Source organism: Hyperolius riggenbachi, chromosome 1 (assembly GCF_040937935.1).
Source record: "Hyperolius riggenbachi isolate aHypRig1 chromosome 1, aHypRig1.pri, whole genome shotgun sequence".
In the NCBI taxonomy this organism is placed as follows: Eukaryota; Metazoa; Chordata; class Amphibia; order Anura; family Hyperoliidae; genus Hyperolius; species Hyperolius riggenbachi.
The window spans coordinates 92,615,967-92,639,176 of NC_090646.1; the positions used below are offsets into that span (position 1 = coordinate 92,615,967).

Genomic DNA, 23,210 nt, shown 5'->3' on the forward strand with positions numbered 1-23,210 from the left:
CACAATTTACCCATCATACTAACAATGAATGATCGTATGCTCTCAGGTTGGTACCCGGATAATGTTCTCTTTGGCTTACCTTTGGCAGTGCATATTTAGGAAGCTTCATTTGCACAAACTCATTCCGCCGATAGGACACATAATATTTGCTTTGATTTCCTGAGGTTGTCTGCAAAAGGACAAATTGTTGACAATTACTGCAAGATCACAATTAAAGTTTGCTGTAGATACTATAAAGTTTAATGCTTTAACAAAACTTTAGAAATATAATTAAAAAAAAAAGTATTGTCATAAGTAACTTTGTTTTTGCATACTGTGTATGCCAATAGTTTATTATACTTACTCCTCCTGCAACAGAACCCCTGCTGTTGCCAGGGGGCGGGGCACTTGTGCCATGAAGCTGTACCTTTCGCACCTCAGCACTGCTACCTCACTCCCGTGGGAGATGCGCTCGCACTCGTCTTAGCACTTAACCAATGTTCATCGCTGTCCGCAGGTCCTGCCGCGACCACCACTGCTGCCAATGCTATCCTCTTCTTACTGGGAGTCCCAACAGAAGCAACTTTGAATGTCCTGATTGGACCCCGTCACCCCCCTATTCATCCACTATGTGGACCAATGAGAATCCTCCTCCCGGTTTATTTTTCACATTTCTAAGCACTTTATTCCCCATATCTGCGTTCAGACCTCTACACATTAGTGTGGCAAAAGGGGATGCTGAGGTGCTCCTAGACCTCTGGATCTGAAGGCCCACTGTAGGATCTGCATGAGCGGCTCTGCACTGGTAGTGGTAACGATCATCTTTATATGTATACCAGCCAGGGCTGGATTTACCATAAGCACTGTAGGCACTTGCCTACAAGCGCCTAATGATGGAAAGGCGGCTCACTCTCCTCCCTGAGCACCTCCCTTGCTCCTTCCCTATGTAGAGTTCTGATGAGAGTGTAAATGAGAGGATAGTCACCCAGCTCTCGGCATTCCACTGACAATATCTCCCTTCAGTCAGGAGCACTGCTAGCAACTTAATACTGAGGGTACCAGTGGCTTCCTAATACTTGGGGTCATCTCTAGCTACTTAACTCTGAGGGTAGCCCTGGCTCCCTAATGCTAAGGGGCACTTGTAGCTACCTATGACGGGCAAGGGAAGTAAGGGAGAATTGACAGCTGGGACAGTCAGCACACTTGGAGTGCGGTTTGGTGGGGGTTTGTGGGTTCATGGAGGGAAAAGTCTAAGGTTCCAGGATATCTGTGCCTATAGGCTCCTGTGTGGAAAATCCGGGCCTGACACTGACTAGTGGTCATCATTACCAAACCCATTACAAGACAGTATCAGGGGAGGACTGAGACCTTTTGGCCAGGAGGGAAACCACAAACTAGAGGCCCGTTTTCATGGCAGCCCCAGCCCAAATGATGTCACACACGCACCCCATGTGCTATATGCAGGTAGTCACGTGGGGTGCCAATGCAGAAATACACCAAGGACATTTGAGGGACAGGATGACAGGTAAAGTATAATGCACTGGCAACGGGGAGCACATAATACATTTTGAGAGACAACGGCTGGGGTTTCCTTCGCGTTCATCATTCATGATTATTGTACTTGATTGCCCACATCAACCTGAGATTTCCCAGCATCTCAGATCAATACATTCAACTAATTTCCACCCGAAATCAGTCAAAACGTTGATTGGGCATGCTTGTCAGCCACAGATTTTCATCTGATTCGATAATAATTATCAAAACGGTTGGTAGATCAGCCAGCCCTAAATCATTAAATTAGAGGCAGCCTGGGGGAAATTTCCCCTCTTCCCCCCTGGCCAGTCCTCCCCTGGACAGTATCCACAGTGGGAACTAAACACACCATTGCAAGGTTTAGAGAGCCAACTATTGGTGATGCCGTTTGAAAGAGTTAAATGCTTGCAGTGCCCAATAACAATAGCTATAAATTTCTATGGTACAGCCGAAGCAGTGTTTCCTTTCCATTTCCATAAATCACTCATCGGGGCGTCATACCTCAACCATGTGCACTTCATAAAGGCAGCAAGAACCGAAACCATCCATCACTGTCCGTCCTTGTCTTGGCAGCACAGCCATCAAGAAAAATGAATTACTCTTATCTGCTGCTGCTAACACTTTTGATTTAAATTCTTTATTTTGACAGAAGCTAGCAATTCAAGAGGTAACAGTAAAGTGGACAGGCAGCTTACGGAAACTTAATAAGATTAGGCAGATTTACGGGTCAAGCAGGTTCCATGATACATCCTGCCATGTTTGATGCTGCTTCCTATTTATGGACGGCAAAAGCTACATTGTCTGAAATGCGATTCCAAAAGAGTGTTTCGTAATATATGCACACTAGTGAGGGGAAATGGAATTTACTACTGGGAATTTTAAAATCCTGGGACATACAGACAGTAAAGAAATGATAAATGTATTTTTAAACCTTGCTGTCCATTGATGAGCACAAATTTTGCATAATCGTAATTCACAACTATGATGCAAAAGCTTAATGCAAAATTTCAGAAAAATTAATTTCATATGTAAACATAATCAGGAACCATAATTTTGCAAAAACTTTTGAGTAATTTTTGTGGCGAATTTAGCAGTTAATAGCATAGCACCCATTACATGCTATTGTCATAAGAATTGCTACCTATATTAAAGTGGTATAAAACCCTGACATAAAATTCAGTAACAACATGTTTTCCTACTTTTTATATGCCATACGGTTATCATATTTGCATTTGTGCATAAGTATTATTATTCATTTAGAAATTACAAGTTCTCAAAAGTACAGTTTTTTGCCTTGAGAGCTGCCTTTGCATTTTTTTTTTTCATAACTGGTTTTATTCATGTTGTATCTCTGTGTCCAGGAGCTTCTGCACAGTCAGAGAATGTGTCACATTCCTCACTTGATACAATTAAGTAAACACAAGATAACATTATCTTCACTTCGGATGCGTCCAGATTTCTCTGCACTGAACTTTCAAGCTCTGTGTTTAACTAATTGAATGCTGTTGTAGTAAAAAAAAAAATTGGTGGTAGTATATAATATGCTATAAATATTTTTTTAAGGGAAAGAGTGGGAACAAGTAACAAAAAGAGTTTTTCAAAAAGACCTTGTAGTTTTTGAGAAAATCGATTTTAAAAATGCAAAGAGAAAATGGTCTTTTTGTAAATTTCTTTTTTTTTGTCTTATTGTTACTATTCCCCTTATCATGCCTAGCAATTTTGTTGGCAATAGCTTAGCTATTACCAGCTAAAGTTGGCACAAATATATGCAAAAATTACACAAAATTACAAATGGCTTACATTAAGTCAATTGAATGCCAAAATCATAATTACGTATGGCCGTAATTGTGAAAATTCATGGGAAACGTCGCATAATCGTAATTAGCAGATTACGATCATAACTATTGCTGCCTAGTAATTGGGAATTTTCATTTATACTGAGGAGAACTGTACACTATTGATGTTGAAAATTCATATTCAAATTATTCTTGACCAACTTGACTTATTAAAGAACTATACTTTCCCCGATTCTATTTTGCTTAGTTAATCTTAGTATAACTAGAAAACGAAGAGTTCTAGTGCCCCTTTGAGGCCTGGCAGTTGTTACCCTCTGTTACATCATTAGGGGGTGCGGTAGGTGCGGACCGCACCAGGTGTTACCAGCAGAGGGGGTGACACCAAGCTCCAGGCTAAGGATAAGTGGAGTAGTAAATATAGACCAGGCTAGTGCCTAATGTACTTCCGCTTCTGCTCTTCTTCCTTCTGGCTGCTCCATGCTGAGCAGAAGACAGAGTTCAGTGGTCACCAGGGGCACGTGGTGATCACCTTACCATCCCCATATTCAATCCTTAGCAAAGATGTCCCATCCACCCCTCACTCCCAGTAGTAAGTGTGTCCAGCATTGCAGCCCTCCCCCCCCCCCAAGCAAACATGGCCAGACACTCCCCTCCCATGCATCACACACACACACACACACACACACACACACACACACACACACACACACACACACACACACACACACACACACACACACTATAGCAAAGTGTGGCCATTGTAAAGTATACCAATCGCTAACTCTTCTCTCCCTCTTTTAGCAAATGGGCCCAGTATAACATCTCCCCAACCCCATTCTCAACAAATGTCAGTAACAAGTAACGTTACTACAAAAAAGTATTACTAGTTTTGTTTAGCCTGGTTAGGTTGGAGGTTCATGGGGTAATAGAGGGGAGACACTATGAGCAGGCCCGGATTTACCTCACAGGAGCCTATAGGCACAAATGTTTTGGCACTCTACACACAAGTGTGCTGACTGTCTCAGCTGTCACTTCTCCGTTACTTCCGCTGCCCTTAGTATTACGTAGCCAGAAGTGCCTTCAACAATAAGAAGCTAGATGTGCCCCCCAGTATTAGGTAGCCAGATGTGCCACAAAGTATTAGGTAGCTGGAGGTGCCGTGTGTATCAAAAAAGGGCGCCTGGAAAAAAGGGCGCGGGGTATAGCCGAAATTTTAAGTTTTAATGCAAAATCATATTTTTCTTTTAAAGGGGAAGTTCGGCCTAAACAAACATACTGTCATCAAGTTACATTAGTTATGTTAATTAGAATAGATAGGTAATATAATCTCTTACCCACCCTGTTTTAAAAGAACAGGCAAATGTTTGTGATTCATGGGGGCTGCCATCTTTATCATGGGGGCAGCCATCTTTTTGGTTGAAAGGAGGTGACAAGGAGCAGGAGACACAGTTCCAACTGTCCTGTGTCCAGATTACCCCTCCCAGCTGCACACGCTAGGCTTCAAATGTCAAATTAAAAATGTAAAAAAAAAAAAATTGCACCAAAACAGCAGAACGAGAACAACAAAATCAGAAATCCCATCATGCCTTGCACAGCATCAGGGGAAAAAAGCCCGGGCAGTTTTCTTCTGTGCAGCTAAAAATGAGGCTTGTATAAGAGAAAAAAGTTCTGATGCTGTGAAACTGTTAAAGAGACACCAAGCCTTTTCAGTGCTGCTGAGTCAATTTTTAGTCCAGAGGTTCACTTTAAGGTATTGTAAACAAAAATTTAGTGCTAAATAGGTTAAATAAACGGAAATGAAATGGCAAAATACCGTCTATAACAACAAACGAATTCTGAAAAGAAACGTCAAATATCGTGTATAAGAAAAACAATATTTACACTTGTATTAAGCATAGTAATGCAATGGTAGGTTTTACAGATATTTTACTGTAATACCAAACTGTAGGCTCACATAGATCTCTCCCTATCCCTATCCCTAACCCCTAGACCTCTCTTTGTTTAAATATATATAATTTAATAAATTGTATATATTACATATATTGTGCTGTAACTATACCTAACCTTACTCTCTCCCTGTACCTATCCCTAACCCCTAGACCCCCCTGGTGGTGCCTAACCCTAAGACCCCCCTGGTGGTGCCTAACCCTAAGACCCCCCGGTTGGTGCCTAACCCTAAGACCCCCCTGGTGGTGCCTAACCCTAAGACCCCCCCTGGTGGTGCCTAACCCTAAGACCCCCCCTGGTGGTGCCTAACCCTAAGACCCCCCTGGTGGTGCCTAACCCTAAGACCCCCCCGGTTGGTGCCTAACCCTAAGACCCCCCTGGTGGTACCTAACCCCAACCAACCCCTGATTGCGTATATTATACTGTAACTATACCTAACCCTCCCTGTACCTATCCCTAACCCCTAGACCCCCCTGGTAATGCCTAAACCTAACCATCCCCACTGCACAAATACCCTAAACACATATAAACAATAATATATTTAATCCTTAAAATACTTCTCTACAAATAACATGAATAAAATAATTTATATATTTGTAATAGAATAAATAGCCTTAAAATCACGTATACATTAATATTATAAATAGAGAAAAGTATATATAAATATATAAAATACAATAGATAGCCTTACAAGCATTAGAAATCTTAAAATAACAGTAACATTAAAAGCGATATTTTAGTAACTATAATAAACGCATTATAAGTGTAAAAACAAAGTTAATACCAAAAGCGATGTATTTCTAATACAATAAGGTTGAAACCGGTATTTACGCATTATACATATGAAAACAAATTTTTAAATTATCAAAGAAGTGTAAATGAAAATTTAGTTGTTATACTTTTGTAAGCGAAATTTTTAAACGAAAAAAATGAGTAAAAACTGGTATAAGCGAAATGTAAAAACGAAAAAATAAGTATAACACAAACTCAAAATGAACTTGTAAACGATATTTGTTATAAACCTTATTCTGTAAACGAAAACTTTTGTTAACACGATCCCTGTAACCGCTATTTCTCGGGCGCCCTTTTTTCCTGTCGGGCGCCAAATAGCCGATATTTTGCATTGCAGTCTATGGCGGCGCCCTTTTTGTCCACTATCCCTGTGCGCCCTTTTTTACTATCACCGGAGGTGCCCCTGACTGACGGGAGAGCTGGTCAGTGGAATGTCCAAAACCGGGTAAGTAACCTCTAATTTACATTATCATAGGTAAGGCAGCAGGGAGTCACTTAGGAAGGGGAGTGAGCCGCCTTTCCATCATCAGGCGCCCGTAGGCACATGCCTACAGTGCCTTATGGTAAATCCGGCCCTGACCATGAGTTTCCACACCAGATGACACCAACCCTAGTGATGCCTCTGGATATCCTGCTAAATGCCAAATATAATTTCTATAACACATGCTCTCTGGTGGCTCCTGAGTGTGCATTATACACAGCACTGACACAGCACACAAGTTGTGAATATTTCTCTTAAGACACACCTGAAGTAAGAGGGATATGGAGGCTGCCTTATTTATTTCATTTTAAACAATTCAAATTGCCTGGCTGTCCTGCTGACCCTCTGCCTCTAATACTTTTAGCCATAGACCTTGAACAAGCATGCCGCACATCAGGTGTCTCTGACTGGATTAGATGCATGCTTGTTTCAGTTATGCGATATAGACACCACTGCAGCCAAAGAGATCAGCTGGACTGCCAGGGAACTGGAATTGTTTAAAAGGAAGTAAATATGGCAGCTTTCCTATCACTCTCAGTTCAGGTATCCTTTAACTGTCAGATGTATTTATATGATACAGTTATACATGCTCAGGGCCATTTCTGCAAGTCTAGGCGGTCTAGGTGGTTAGGTGAAAAGGTGCGATAAAGACTTTTTATACACCGCTGCTGGATACATGGTAGTAGGGATAGGATGGAAATATGGTATAATATGGTAAAATTTGTAATGTCAATATAAAAATTACAGAGCGGGGGTGAGAGTTGAAGCACCAAAATGACTATAAACATGCCTGGTTGTCATGTCACATGTCAGCCTGAGAGCCAACAGTACTAGGGAGGGTGGCTCTGAGCGCTAATATTAGCTTCAGAAAATTCTTATGAAGTAATATAAATGGAATGGAAGACACAATGCATACCGTAGTTACTATCCATTTTTCTCTCCATTGTTCTCGTCCAGTTTTGGCATTCTCATGTTTCAGTCACTGGGAAGGCCAGGTGATTAGGCAGAACACAAACTTCAGGCATGTATTTGGAGATTGGCCAATGATCACAAAAAGTAAATTCCAAGTCAATAAAAAGTGGGTCCCACTAGAAGTGGACCTCTGTTGAGAGATTTTGAAATAATGATTGATGTACTCATTGGACAGGGTGTCTGAACGGAATCCTAAATGGATTGTGTGAATCATGTCATTTCAACTCGTCAGACATTAACCAACATAGTCAGGTCATGCGTATACAGTAAGTGGGCTCTCCACCAAAGTCACCTCATTGATTATATGGAACAACTTAATCATCTGAAGAAACAGGTCACCTCTAACATACAGCTAGCACTGTATGTGTGCATTCCACTATTAGGAGTGTTGTATGAGTTACTGCATGTAGAGATGTAGCGAACGGTTCGCCGGCGAACTTTGGTGGTTCGCGTTCGCATAGACCAGGCAAACTTTTGCGGAAGTTCGATTCGCCCCATAATGCACTATGAGGGTCAACTTTGACCCTCTGCATCACAGTCAGCAGGCACATTGTAGCCAGTAAGGCTACACTAAGGCCTGGAGCCCCACCCCCTTATATAAGGCAGCCTCCAGCGGCCATTACACTCACTCGTGTGCCTGCTGCTAGTCAGAATAGGGCGAGCTGCTGCAGACTTGTTCTCCTAGGGACAGATTAGTCAGGCTCTTGGCTGCTTAGCTTGCTCCTGGCTGATTATTATTGCTTTTATAGCACCCCTCAACAGCTCTTTTCAGAGCTAATCCTGTACTTTTTTTTTTCTGTGTGTCAAACTGACATTTTTGTTGCATGCACAGCCTTGCTAATTCATAGTGTGTGTGCCACTGCCAGCAGCCCAGCACATTCAGTGACTACCTGTGTGTGTGACAGCAGGGAGCTGCACATTGTAGTAACCAGTACTGCATATACCCAGTACCTGTTGTGTTAACCCACCTCATCACTGCATATACCTAGCTTTCTGTTGAGTGAACCCAGCTCTCTGCATCTAACTACCTGTTGTGAACCCAGGTCACTGCATCTAACTACCTTTATTGTTGAGTGAACCCACCTCACTGCATCTAACTACCTTTACTGTTCAGTGAACCCACCTCACTGCATCTAACTACCTTTACTGTTCAGTGAACCCAGGTCACTGCATATAAATACCTGTTGTGTTGAGTGAACCCACCTCACTGCATCTAACTACCTTTACTGTTCAGTGAACCCACCTCACTGCATCTAACTACCTTTACTGTTCAGTGAACCCACCTCACTGCATCTAACTACCTTTACTGTTCAGTGAACCCACCTCACTGCATCTAACTACCTTTGTGTTGAGTGAACTCACCTCACTGCATATACCTAGCATCCCCCCGAGATGGACAAAATGTACAAACCAAGTAGAGGAGGAGGTAGAGGCAGACCCAGAGGAAGGCCACCTGGCACCAGCAGGTCTGTGCGAGGTGGTGTTGCTGTGATTTCATTCGGACCTGGCCCAAAGTACAGTGCTCAGAAGAAGGCACGTGCCATCACTTCCCAAAATTGTGAGGACGTGCTTGAGTATTTAACTCAGATAACCTCATCTCCTGCAGCCAGTGCCACCAGTGCTACTACAAGCACCACATTCACTGCATTTGACACTTCGCAGGAGTTATTTGGTGGTGGTGGTGGTGGTGAAATCACTGATTCACAGCCACTACTGCAACAACAAGAAGAAGGCGCAGGTACACCACCTCATACGTCTGAGTTAGGTGGCGATAGTATGGACGTAACGTGTGAGGAGGGGGATGATGAACCACCTGATGTTGGTGCAGTTGTGGAGGTGTCTGAGGAAAGCGAAGCTGGGCAGGAGGATTATGATGACGATTATACGGATGCCACGTATGTTCCCGATAGAGGAGATGACCAGGGGGACAGTTCAGAGGGGGAGTCAGAGAGGAGTAGGAGGAGATGACTCCATGATAGAAGCAGAGGGAGCTCGTCCTCAGAAACAGCTGGGGGCAGTGTCCGGTGCCATGTATCACCAGCTATGGACACCCAGCCAACATGCCCTTCAATGCCAGCTGCTGATGCCACCATAGCGCCATCACCCCAGGGGGGCTCAGCAGTTTGGACATTTTTTAACATGTGTGTCTCAGATTGGAGCAAAGCCATCTGTTGTCTCTGCCAGCAAAAATTGAGCCGTAGAAAGGCCAACTCTCACGTAGGGACAAGTGCCTTACGAAGGCACCTGGAGAAAAGGCACAAACAGCTATGGCAAGAACACCTGAGCAAAAGCAGCACCCAAAAGACTAGCCACCCTCCTTCTCCTCTTCCTCCTTCAGGTGCATCGTCTTCATCCGCTTTCTCCCTTGCACCTTCACAGCCACCCTCCTCCACACCGACTCTGCCCTTGAGCGGTTCCTTCTCCTCTGCCCACAGAAGTAGCCAGCTGTCCGTAAAGGAAGTATTTGAGCATAAGAAGCAAATGTCTGCCAATCACCCTCTTGCCCGGCGTCTGACAGCTGGCGTGGCGGAACTATTAGCTCGCCAGCTTTACCATACAAGCTGGTGGAGTCAGAGGCTTTCCGTAAATTTGTGGCCATTGGGACACAGCAGTGGAAGATACCAGGCCGCAATTATTTTTCACAAAAGGCCATACTCAAACTGTACCGTGCAGTTGAGAGGCAAGTGGTGTCATCTATTACGAAGAGCCTTGGGTCAAGGGTCCACCTGACCACGGATGCCTAGTCTGCCAAGCACGGACAGGGCCGCTACATTACATACACAGCCCATTGGGTCAACCTGGTGACCGATCGCAGCAAGCAGGGAGTACGTGGCTGCACAGCGGACCAACTTGTGACACCTCCACGGCTTGTAGGCAGGCCTCCTGCCACCTCCTCTACGCCTGCTACGACTGTTGTCGTCATCCTCCTCCTCCTCCTTGGCTGGTGCCGTAATCTCCTCTCCGGCTACACAGCCCCCGCACCCCAGGGCCTATGCTGCATGCCAGGTACGACGGTGTCACGCAGTCTTAGACATGACTTGCCTCAAAGCGGAGAGTCACACTGGAGCAGCTCTCCTGGCTGCTCTTAACAAACAGGTGGAGCAATGGCTGACCCCGCACCAGCTGGAGATCGGCAACGTGGTGTATGACAACGGCAGAAATCTCATTTCCGCGTTGAATTTGGGAAAACTGACACATGTACCTTGCATGGCACATGTGCTGAATCTAGTCGTGCAAATATTTGTGTCCAAGTACCCAGGCTTAGAGGACGTCCTGAAGCAGGCCAGGAAGTTGTGTGGGCATTTCAGGCGGTCTTACACGGCCATGGCACGCTTTGCGGACATTCAGCGTAGAAACAACTTGCCGGTGAGACGTCTCATTTGCAATAGCCTGACTTGCTGGAATTCCACCCTGCTCATGTTCTCTTGCCTGCTAGACCAGGAGAAAACCGTCACCCAGTACCTGTATAATTACAGTAGAAGGACACAATCTGGGAAGATGGGGATATTGTGGCCCAACAACTGGACACTGATGCGAAATGCATGCAGGATCATGCAGCCCTTTGAGTAGGTGACCAAACTGGTGAGTCGCGCTGAGGGCACCATCAGTGACTTGATCCCCTACGCTTACTTCCTGGAGTGTGCTGTGCATAGAGTGGTGGATAAAGCTGTGGAGGAGCGTGAACAAGAACAGTTATGGCAGGAGGAGTCGTGGGAGCAATTTTCATCCAAACCAGATGTTTCCTCAACACCTGCGGCAGGGGAGGAGGAGGAGGAAGAAGAGGAGTCGTGTGGGGAAGGAGAGGAGTCAGACTCGGATGCTGATGATGAGGAAGGTGTTTCTGTGGAGGAGGAAGAGGCGGCGGAAGAAGAACAACCGCAGCAGCCGTCACGGGGGCTTCTCCTGCTCCACGTTCCCGTGGTATTGTTCATGGCTGGGGGGAGGAAGAGGAGTTGCGTGCTGTCACTGAGGAAGAGCAAGAGGAGATGGAGAGTACGTCTGGATCCAGCTTTGTGCAGATGGCCTCTTTCATGTTGCCCAGCCTGTTGAGGGACCCCGTATCAAAAAACTCAAGGCGAATGACCTGTACTGGGTGGCCACGCTACTAGACCCTCGGTACAGGCACAAAGTGGCGGACCTGTTACCAACTCAACAGAAGGCGGAAAGGATGCAGCACTTGCAGAACAAGCTTACAATGATGCTTTACAATGCATTTAAGGGTGATGTGACAGCAGAACGCAATCAAGGTACCACTGGCAGTAATCCTCCTCCTACCAAGTCCACGCAGGCAAGGACAGGACGCTCCAGCGATCTTTGGGTGATGTCGGACATGCGGACATTCTTTAGTTCAAGGCCTCGCCATAGCCTTTCTGGATCCACCCTCCACCAATGCCTGGACCGGCAGGTAGCCGACTACCTGGCCTTGAGTGTGGATGTAGACACTGCGAGCAACAACGATGAACCCTTGGACTACTGGTTGCGCAGGCTTGACCTGTGGCGAAAGCTGTCCCAATTTGCCATACAACTTCTCTCTTGCCCTGCCGCAAGCGTCCTGTCAGAAAGGACCTTCAGTGCAGCTGGAGGCATAGTCACTGAGAAGAGAAGTCGCCTAAGTCACGACAGTGTTCAGTACCTGACCTTTATCAAAACGAATGAGGCATGGATCCCAGAGGGCTACTGCACGACCGAAGACTAAGTCAGTCCCCACACACAGCATCTCTGCCTGCAGGCCGCTTGCCTTCTCCGCCACCACCCACAGGGTCCAGGACTCTAGGCGGATTCCTGAATTTTTAAGGCCGCTGCTAGCAGTGGCCGCTATACTAATTTTTCTGGTGCATGTACATGCCTGCCTAATTTTTCTGGCTGCACTGCGGGCGGCTGCAACAAAAAAACAAACGGCATGTACATGTGCCCATTCCCCTTCGTGATCATTACCTTGCCGCGGTGAAGGGCTTGCGTATCACAATGAAGCAATGACCGCCGGCTATTTGAGTGTCTCGGGTGGGGGTGGGACACAAAAGATAATAAGGTCGTTGCTTCATTGTGGTCAGACCAAATTTGATCAGCTGGACAGTCACTGTTGTTCTATCATTGAGCTACCACAGCCCGGCGACCATATGGGCTTGAAAACCACCACGTCCTACACTCTCGCCATGGTGCGCACCAGTCCAGCACAGCCGTCACTACGCAAACAGCTGTTTGTGGTGCGTTACACAGTGAGTTTGGTGTGTCAGTGTGAAGCAGTACTCTAATTACACTCCCTGACTGATGTATACACATGCAAGATACTTTAAAGCACTTTAGTCCTGCAATTTAGCATTCAATTTGATTTCTGCCCTTAAAACGCTGCTGTGTGTCACATCCAGATTTTTCCCCGGGACTTTGGGCCCGTATCCCACTCCGCCATGCCCCCCTCCAGGTGTTAGACCCCTTGAAACATCTTTTCCATCACTTTTGTGGCCAGCATAATTTTTTCTATTTTTCAAAGTTCATCTCCCCATTGAAGTCTATTGCGGTTCGCGAACTTTTCCGCGAACCGAACCTTCCGCGGAAGTTCGCGAATCGGAGCTTCGCGACATCACTAACTGCATGTATGCAAACATTTATACTAGTTTCTCTAAAATAATGATTATTATTATAATTTTGTTTAACTACATGTAGTATTAAAATAATACAACAAAATACTGTTAAATTGTTCATTATATCATTACATTATTTGCAATGAATGCCAACAACACACACACACCCCTCACCATTCTTTTCGACGTCTTACTTTATCTCTCCTTATTTGACATAACTCATGATGTAATCCTAATTTATCTTTCCATATCTGGCTTTACTCATAGTTTATCACTCTCTGGCCCATATGCAATTAACTTTGTCTTTTGAGTTTTCTCCTGGTTGATATTTTCACACCTTGTCAAAATAATACTTCTTAAACCACCAGCAAGCAAGAAAATACTCAAAATAATTCTGATAGTACTTACCTTTTGATACTTTTTCAATTGTAAAGTGCTAAAAACTTATTTTAAGAGAAGATAAAAAAATATCTCTTAGGAGAAATCCCAGAAGAAAAAGTGAATTGCATATGGGCCCTAGAGCCTTACTCAATACACTTTGGTCCCAATCCAATTCACTTTATTTCCAGGGTTTTCTCCTAGGTGGATTTTCACATCTTATCAATAAAATGCTTATTGATCCGCTAGTAAGCAAGGAAAATACTCAGAATAAGTTTGACAGTACCTTTTCACCTTTTATGGTACTTTTATGATTGCAAAGTGCTGAAAAAGTTACTTTAAACAGAAAATGAAACATTTTCTCCTTAGAGAAAAAGTAGGAGAAAAAGTGAATTGAACAAGGGTCCCTATCTGTTTATCTCATGATTTATATTTCCTTATCTGTTTATTTCATGAATTACCTTTTAGTTAAGGTGAAAAATAAATAAGTTGAGATAATTTCCAATTTCCCATTGTCAATAGAAGTACCAGTAATTGCAGTCACAAAATGCCACAGGGACTGGGACTTCCTGTTATAGTTACAAGTTCTTCAGGACAAATATCAGAATACTCATGAATTAACAATATCATTCTGCATTTATATAGTGCTGACATGCATCTGTCTTAGTGCGTTAAAGAGTACAAAGTAAATTACAGTGTATTATAGAGAGGTAACGCTAACAATCTCTTTTTAGTACTTCACATATTGAACAGTAAAAAAAAAAGTATTAAAAAATAAATTCTGCCCATGCAAAGAGAAAATAGGATTAGGATACTTGCCACTTCAGTAAATCTACCAATGAAAACATCAATGTATGTTTAGTAATGGAGAATTAAGACTGGCTTCTTAGCTTTCTCAGAAATGTGTACAGTTGCGGGGTATTAGGATAACCAACCATTTTACGATTTAGCCAGCATTGCTCTGGGAAACAAATACAATACCCAAGAGAAACCAGGTCTGCTGCTGACTTTACCTAAACCTTTTCAGTCGATTACGGAGGTTGCTAAGATGATAGTTCTGTAATAAACGAGACAGCGCGCAGATAGCTGGACCGCGAAAAATGATTAACTTAAGTAGGATGCCTATGGTTTTCTGTAGGCAATGATCTTCATTCTCCAACAGAAGCCGTGTGTGATTGAAGCTGGCAACTTAGAAGAGAGAATCTATGTAGTCTCGTACGAATTCATTAAGACCTCCAGACTAGTAGATGACACTCATATTGATTTTATTTAGGCAACAGGTTTTGGTTAAATAAGCAATACTTAACTCCTAAAATCCCAGAACTGAGATGCCCGTCACCAAGATTAAATCCCGAAATATATGAATCCTCAAAACGTAAATCTTCTGTATGTAGACTATGTAGGAAGTCAAAGACATTCCAGAATGTCAAGTGTGAGACCTAATGGAAGAAAGGTGGTTGTGCCACTTTTCTGTCAATTCTGGTATTTCGGATCTCCCACTCCAACCAAAATTAATCTTAAAGAGACTCCGTAACAAAAATTGCATCCTGTTTTTTATCATCCTACAAGTTCCAAAAGCTATTCTAATGTGTTCTGGCTTGCTGCAGCACTTTATACTATCACTGTCTCTGTAATAAATCAACTTATCTCTCTCTTGTCAGACTTGTCAGCCTGTGTCTGGAAGGCTGCCAAGTTCTTTAGTGTTGTGGTTCTGTGATGCATCTCCCCCCTCCAGTCCCCTCTCTGCACTATTTAGATTAGGGCAGCTTCTCTCTTCTCTCTTATCTTTTACAAGCTGGATAAATCCTCCTCTGAGCTGGCTGGGCTTTCACATACTGAGGAATTACATACAGGCAGAGCTGTCTGCACTCTGCAGGAAGAAACAGCCTGACACTTCAGTGGAAGATAGCTGCAGGGGGAAATAAACACACAAATGATCTCTTGAGATTCAAAAGGAAGGGTGTATACAGCCTGCTTGTGTATGGATGTATTTTCTATGTGTGGACATACTGTATATCAACCTACTTCCTGTTTTGGTGGCCATTTTGTTTGTTTATAAACAAACTTTTTAAAACTGTTTTTAACCACTTTTAATGCGGCGGGGAGCGGCGAAATTGTGACAGAGGGTAATAGATGTCCCCTAACGCACTGGTATGTTTACTTTTTTGCGATTTTAACAATACAGATTCTCTTTAAAATGGTTATTTTATATTTATGGGCTTTTTACATTATTATGACGCCATGGTGATCCTCTGTGACCCCAAATCTTTGGTTTCTAATATTCGATTAGTATTAGAGCATATGAAAAAAATAGAGCACCATATTGATGCTTTCAATTGTGTGGTATTGTGTCGCAAAATCCAACACCCACCTATAATACCCAGAACTAAATAACATTATTTAACCATAGGAGTTCTCAATTTTATTTTGTACTTGCAAGTTCTAAGTTCTAACCTAAACATATAACATTTGTTTGTTTTAGATCCTGCATATACTGGCAAGCAGATGCAATTTTTAAAATGGTATGACATTTTAATTAGTCAATAGACATGAGGTAGCCAGTGATACCTGGTTTGAGCACACACCCCTTTTTTCTTTTTGGTTTGCAATACAAAATTTGGTGAAGGACAACAAAGAACTATTGTTAATAAAAAAGAGTCTCCGTTTCAGCTCTAGTACCTGCTTTGGTTAGCTTTTCATCTGTCATTGTAATCACCAATTCTGTAATTTGTACCAGTGTTCATATTTGAGGCATACAATTATCTGTACACCTTGTTTGTTTCTTTCTTTGTACAGCGCCACAGAATATGTTGCTACTTTATAGGATACCTTAAGTGACATGTGACATGATGAGATAGACATGTGTATGTACAGTGCCTAGCACACAAATAACTATATGCTGTGTTCCTTTTTTTCTTTCTCTGCCTGAAAGAGTTAAATATCAGGTATGTAAGTGGCTGAATCAGTCCTGACAGACAGGAAGTGACTACAGTGTGACCCTTACTGATAAGAAATTCCAACTATAAAACACTTTCCTAGCAGAAAATGGCTTCTGAGAGCAGGAAAGAGATAAAAAAGGGAATTTCTTATCAGTGAGGGTCACACTGTAGTCACTTCCTGTCTGAGTCAGGACTGAGTCAGCCACTTACATACCTGATATTTAACTCTTTCAGGCAGAGAAAGAAAAAAAGGAACACAGCATAGTTATTTGTGTGCTAGGCACTGTACATACACATGTCTATCTCATCATGTCACATGTCACTTCGGGCATCCTTTAAACATCAATAATAATAATAATACATTATTGACAACGCTGGTACCTAATGATATTTCCACTAAAGGAATAAAATCACTTTAAGGGTTTAGCACTTTCGCCTTGCAACACTACATTTGCAGATTTAATCCCAAACAAGGACACACTCTATTTGGCATTTAAATGGTCTGCCTTTGTTTTCTTGAAAGAATTTCATATGTTTACAGAGATCTAAACATAACATACCATAATCTGGTAATCCAACTACTCAAACACTGTTCCATTTTTATTAGAAACACGATCTCTGCAGCTAATCCTCTTTAAAATTTGATCACATGACCAGAAGATGTTAAAGAGACACTGAAGCGAAAAAAAAAATATGATGTAATGAATTGGTTGTGTACTATGAATAATTACTAGAAGATTAGCAGCAAAGAAAATATTCTCATACTTTTATTTTTTTTTCAGGTATATAGTGTTTTTTGTAACATTGCATCATTCTCTAATATGTGCAGATTACACAACACTCAGCATTCAAAATGAGTCTTTCAGAGCAGTCTGTGAAGTAATGACCCCTCCTCTAGCAGAGGAAAAGTAAATAGTCTAGGAACAGTTGAGATAATAAAAGTCAGATAACAGCCCTCTCCACGACTAACTTAGTCAGAGAGATGAATGGTTTGTTTGCATAGAGATAACAACTGGAGTTTCTCAACTCTTCCTGTACTGGAAACAATTAGACTGATGTATCTGATCTTAATGTTTTATTTCTTAGCTGTACTACACATACAAATCATAATATCATAATTTTTTTTTCGCTTCAGTGTCTCTTTAAGTAAAGGGAATTGGTAGCATGCTTTGTGGGTGGGGCTGCTGCCTGAAAGTTCACCCGAACTCTTGCACAGCACCCAATGAAAAGTCTTGAATCCACATGTAGTTGTTAAAGAAATTCACTGCTCAGCATTCTGTGTTTGAATAGCAGGGTCAAAGTGCCTAATTAGCTCTTATCAATAGCTGTGAATAGATTGTAGGAGCTCTCCAGGATACTCTGTTGCAGCTGTTTCCTCATACACTGATGCTTAACCCCTTCAGTGCTCCCTGGTAAATGAATCCAAGTTAAAACTTCAGTTTTTTTTAGGATTTCCATAAATTGTAATGAAGATTTTTTCCCATAAAGATTAATATGCTGTGGCTATCTTTCAGAGCAAAGATGCAGTTCTGAGTTTAGTTCCACTTTAATGTCATCGTCCAGCTGTTCATACTGCGAGGGGGAGGTCACAGGCTGAATTTTCTTAGAAAGCTGCAACCAGCAGTAATGAAAGTCTTTGCTGCAAGTAGTGGCAAGTCACTGCATTCCAGAGCAACTACGTTAAAAAGTGAAGTATTTGGAGTGGGGCTTTAAAGGGAACCGAGCAACATTTTTAGCACCCAGGGCATCTCAATAGCACATTAAAAATAAAAAATGGGAGTTTGCCATGTAGTTGCAGACAGATCGTGCATTTAACATCACCATCTATATATATTTAAGTGTAGACCGGTGGGTCGGTGTGGCCAGTAATTACTATAACTAGTTATAGCACATTAAAAATGCAAGCCAACAATGTGGCTCATTGTTAAAAAAACCATAAATTTTACCTTTTTACATTCAGAAGTTTAGCAGAGGCCTTTATACCCTACTTCCGAGGCCGCCCCACTCCAGAAATTCCAGGCAAATAAGAACTGATGGAATTATTTTACTGCACACATTAGCAGAGTGCAAACAAAGCTTTCATCAGTAAGCGGGGGTGGAGAGATGTGGTTCAAAGAGTTTAGAGAAGCAACAAATACTTTCTTTACACCTTCCCTGGATAAATAATTGGCAGCTGAAAGGGGGAGGGGGAACATGGCAGCTCTTTTTGCTATTAGAAAGCAGGACAAACTGCAGAAAAAAGTGGCACTTGTCTCCTTTTAACTGTATGCCTGGAGCTCAGTAATAAACATAACACTGTCAAATGTTGCTGAGACAGCAGAGCATGCAGCCAGGGAATCAATGTAGGCCAGCAATGGTTACATGCACGGATCTTTCTTACACCATAAAGACACATAATGGCTCAGTCATAAGATTCTATCCATATGACCTTTATCCATCTCTATCACTTGTGTGAAACAGAAATTCCCTGTGAGCCCCACTTATGTTATTTAATAACCCATAATTCAAGTGCTCATAGCAAACTTAATGTTATGCCACTTACCCTAAGAAAGATGTAATCATCCTGCACGGTCAAAGAATTGCGATCGATGTCTCCGCTGAACGGGAATGTTCGTGTTTTGTCAGAGCAATTCTGAATCTGGCATGTCACATATCGATAACCTGCGGAGAGAGATCAATAGTGGAAACATTAAGTATCTGGAAGAGGCTGGTGGAGAGGAGAAGTGGCGTTTTTCACAATATAAATATTGACCATTTGTATTTGCAGGGAAGGCGATGTTCGCTGTGCGGTGCGGGAGACAAACGTATCCAGACACAAGTGTGTTGTATCTCTTGCGGTCTCAGGAGGCGATGCTAGCCTCAAATAAACAGAATCTGTCTGGAACTGCAAATCATTGAACACGTGTGAGAGGCACCGGGGAGCAGAAGCAGAATAAACACAGTACAGGGTATAGAACAAATTGAGTCACAAATAGGCATTTGTAAACATCTAAATCTTCACTCTGAAAATGACTGGCACTGTCTGAGTTTTAACTTCCTGAGATGGCTACTTCACCTATTATTTCATTGAGCTGTCTTCCCAAATTTTAGCTGTCAGTGTCAGCTTGAAAGTCCCGGTGCTGGTGGTACCCAATGTTCTCCAGCTGCTGCTAAAACATTTCAGCAGACTGGAGAAGAGATAGAACCCCTCCAGTTTTTTTGCCTTTTTTTAAGTCAGGGTTTTTGCGCACAGGGAAAGAGTCGCAATCCCAGATCACAAAATAACACTTATTCTATTCAAAACCATGAAAAATGCTTTGGTTGAAATGAACATATCAAAAAGCTGTTACTTTTTCCCCCCTGTATTCCTGGCAGTTCTTTTGATAATTAATAATTTTTTGAGTGTCTAATAGTAGTTGTTTTGCACTTACCAATATCCGCACAGGAAGAAAATAGCACAGAATAAGTCTCTAGTTAGTATATTGTGTTATTTTATGGTGATGTCCCTATCTTTCAAATCTATATTTATACTGTATGTCACATTATCCTGATCTCAAATTTACCCAAACAGGTATTGAACGAGGAACTCCTGTGCTCATGCTCATTATTTACATGCTGTTCCTTTAGACAGCACCATTTTTTTGAAGAGTATATACTGCACATTATATATATATATATATATATATATATATATATATATATATATATATATATATATATATGTACCCACACACATTTCGTGCCTGGTGTAGTACTTGCTAAATCCAGCCCTGGGAACACCACACTGTTCATTTTTTTTAAAGAGACTCCGTAACAAAAATTGCATCCTGTTTTTTATCATCCTACAAGTTCCAAAAGCTATTCTAATGTGTTCTGGCTTACTGCAGCACTTTGTACTATCACAGTCTCTGTAATAAATCAACTTATCTCTCTCTTGTCAGACTTGTCAGCCTGTGTCTGGAAGGCTGCCAAGTTCTGCAGTGTTGTGGTTCTGCTATGAACTCCCGCTTCCAGGCCCCTCTATGCACACTGCCTGTGTGTTATTTAGATTAGAGCAGCTTCTCTCTTCTCTCTTATCTTTTACAAGCTGGATAAATCGTCCTCTGAGCTGGCTGGGCTTTCACATAGTGAGGAATTACAGACAAGGGCAAAGCTGTTTGCAGGAAGAAAAGAGCAGCCTGAAACTTCAGTGCATGAGAGATGCAGAGGGAAAGAAACACACAAATGATCTCTCGAGATTCAAAAGGAAGGCTGTATACAGCCTGCTTGTGTATGGATGTATTTTCTATGTGTGGACATATTGTACATCAACCTACTTCCTGTTTTGGTGGCCATTTTGTTTGTTTATAAACAAACTTTTTAAAACTGTTTTTAACCACTTTTAATGCGGCGGGGAGCGGCGAAATTGTGACAGAGGGTAATAGGAGATGTCCCCTAACACACTGGTATGTTTACTTTTGTGTGATTTCAACAATACAGATTCTCTTTAACATGTACTGTCAAGTTTAATTCAAAAATAAATCACTTCTTGTACTATTGTATACTAATAATGAGCATGCTGAATACAGCATTACTGACTTCTAGCACGAGAACAATGCAGCCACCGCCAGTAGCATTGCGATGCTCAAGAATCCCGTAGTAAATTCACAATTTGCCATCATGACTGCAGAGCAGAGACATGCATAATTTTGCTTGATAGCAGATTCACATAATCGTAATAAATAACCTTAGAGTTTGTTGATTAGAGATTTCATCACAGTAACCAAGCAGCTCGAGGTGATCCAAAACCACAAGGAAGGTATAGGGGACTTAAAGAGGAACTCCAGTGAAAATAATGGAATAAAAAAGTGCTTCATTTTTACAATAATTATGTATAAATTATTTAGTCAGTCTTTGCCCATTGTAAAATCTTTTAAAATCCCTGATTTACATTCTGACATTTATCACATGGTGACATTTTTACTGTTGGCAGGTGATGTAGCTTCTGCTTGCTTGTTTGGCAGTTGGAAACAGCAGTAAACAGCTATTTCCCACAATGCAACAAGGTTCACAGACAGGAAACTGCCAGGAGTACCACGGTCCTCAGAGTTTCTTGTGGGAGGGGTTTCACCACAATATCAGTTATACAGCACCCCCTGATGGTCTGTTTGTGAAAAGGAATAGATTTCTCATGTAAAAGGGGGTATCAGCTACTGATTGGGATAAAGTTCAATTCTTGGTCGGAATTTCTCTTTAACCACTTCACCACTGAGGGGGTTTACCCCTTGAGCACCGGAGCAATTTTCACCTTTCAGCGCTCCTTCCATTCATTCGTCTATAACTTTATCATTACTTATCACAATTAAATGAACTATATCTTGTTTTTCCGCCACCAATTAGGATTTCTTTAGGTGGGACATTATGCTAAGAATTATTTTATTCTAAATGTGTTTTAATGGGAAAATAGGAAAAATGTGGGAAAAAATTCATCATTTTTCAGTTTTCGGCCATTATAGTTTTTAAATAATGCATGCTACTGTAATTAAAACCCATGAAATGTATTTGACCATTTGTCCCGGTTATAAAACCGTTTAAATTATGTCCCTATCACAATGTTTGGCGCCAATATTTTATTTGGAAATAAATGTGCATTTTTTTCAGTTTTGCGTCCATCCCTAATTACAAGCCCATAGTTTATAAAGTAACAGTGTTGTACCCTCCTGACATAAATATTTAAAAAGTTCAGTCCCTAAGGTAACTATTTATGTATTTTTTTTATTTTTTTTTTATTACAAAAAAAAATGGGGAGTGTGGGAGGTAATGAGTTAATTTTTTTGTGTATAAGTTATCTATTTGTATGTGAAAAATGCTTTAGGGTGTAGTTTTACTATTTGACCACAAGATGGCAACAGTAACTTTTTGTTTAATGCAACCTCCAAGCGTCCTTTCGGACGCTTGGAGGAAGTACTAGGAGGCTGGGATCGGGGTTTTTTTTCACAATGATCGCGCTGCTTAGCGGAGATGCAGCGGATCATTGCGGGGCTTAGATCAACGAACGGGGATGGATTTTCCCGTTCATTGATCTCCGGGCGAGCGGCCGGCGGCGTGTTTACCCGCGGGAGTGCGCGCTTGAGCGAGCGGAAGCGCGGGCAGCGGCGGGAGTGCGGAAAGTACGGATTTCTCCGTCCCTGGGGGTGAAAGGATGGAAAAAGGGATGGAGAAGTTCGTACGGGCGGGGGTAAAGTGGTTAAAGAGACCAAAAAGCCCTCCTACTATGGAGGTGGTTTGTATTACTGTGGTTTGCCTTCTCCTCCTCAGTGCATGGCTCTGCAATATGTAGCATTGCGTTTTTAGTAGGAGGGCTTTTCGGTCTCTTTAAGTCCACTATACTTTCCTTGTGGTTTTGGGTCACCCTGAGCTGCTTGGTTACTCTGTTGCACTGGTCCAAGCCTCATCCCATAGAGCCTTATCAGTCCCTGCCATGCACTGAGGAGGACCAAAAGTCCGTAACAGGCCATTTGCATGTGGGCTTGGTATGGCTCTGTAAAACGTAAAGCTATAGGCTTGCTATACACCAGCGGTTCTGGATGTAAGCCTGGCTTCAGGGGCATAAAGAGATACAGTAATTTGCATATTTAGTAGCGGTGCATTGTGGGTGACCACAGATTTTCACTTTAAGCTGAATTATCGCAAATTCCTTCTGTTTTATGAAGGCAAACCACACTTAGCACTGAATATTTCATGATTCCTTTAGATTGTAAGCTCGCAAGGAGAGGGCTCTCTCACCTTTTAGTGCCTTGGAATTTGTTATACATTTTATTCATCATGTTACTTTTGTCACAGTAAATATAAATTC

The 23,210-nt window shown here is 42.2% G+C and overlaps 1 protein-coding gene across 5 annotated transcripts in view; it reads right to left on the bottom strand.

The window, feature by feature from the left end:
• The window catches only part of SORCS2 (sortilin related VPS10 domain containing receptor 2), a 1,283,452-nt gene that overhangs the window by 276,216 nt on the left and 984,026 nt on the right, over positions 1–23,210 (bottom strand). For all 5 annotated transcript variants that reach the window (XM_068276884.1, XM_068276875.1, XM_068276891.1 and 2 more), the window contains exons 7-8: positions 18,939–19,057; positions 80–169 (exon numbers count right to left, since the gene is read on the bottom strand). In XM_068276884.1, coding sequence (XP_068132985.1) covers positions 80–169; positions 18,939–19,057 — 209 coding nt within the window. The remainder of the gene's footprint in view (positions 1–79; positions 170–18,938; positions 19,058–23,210) is intronic.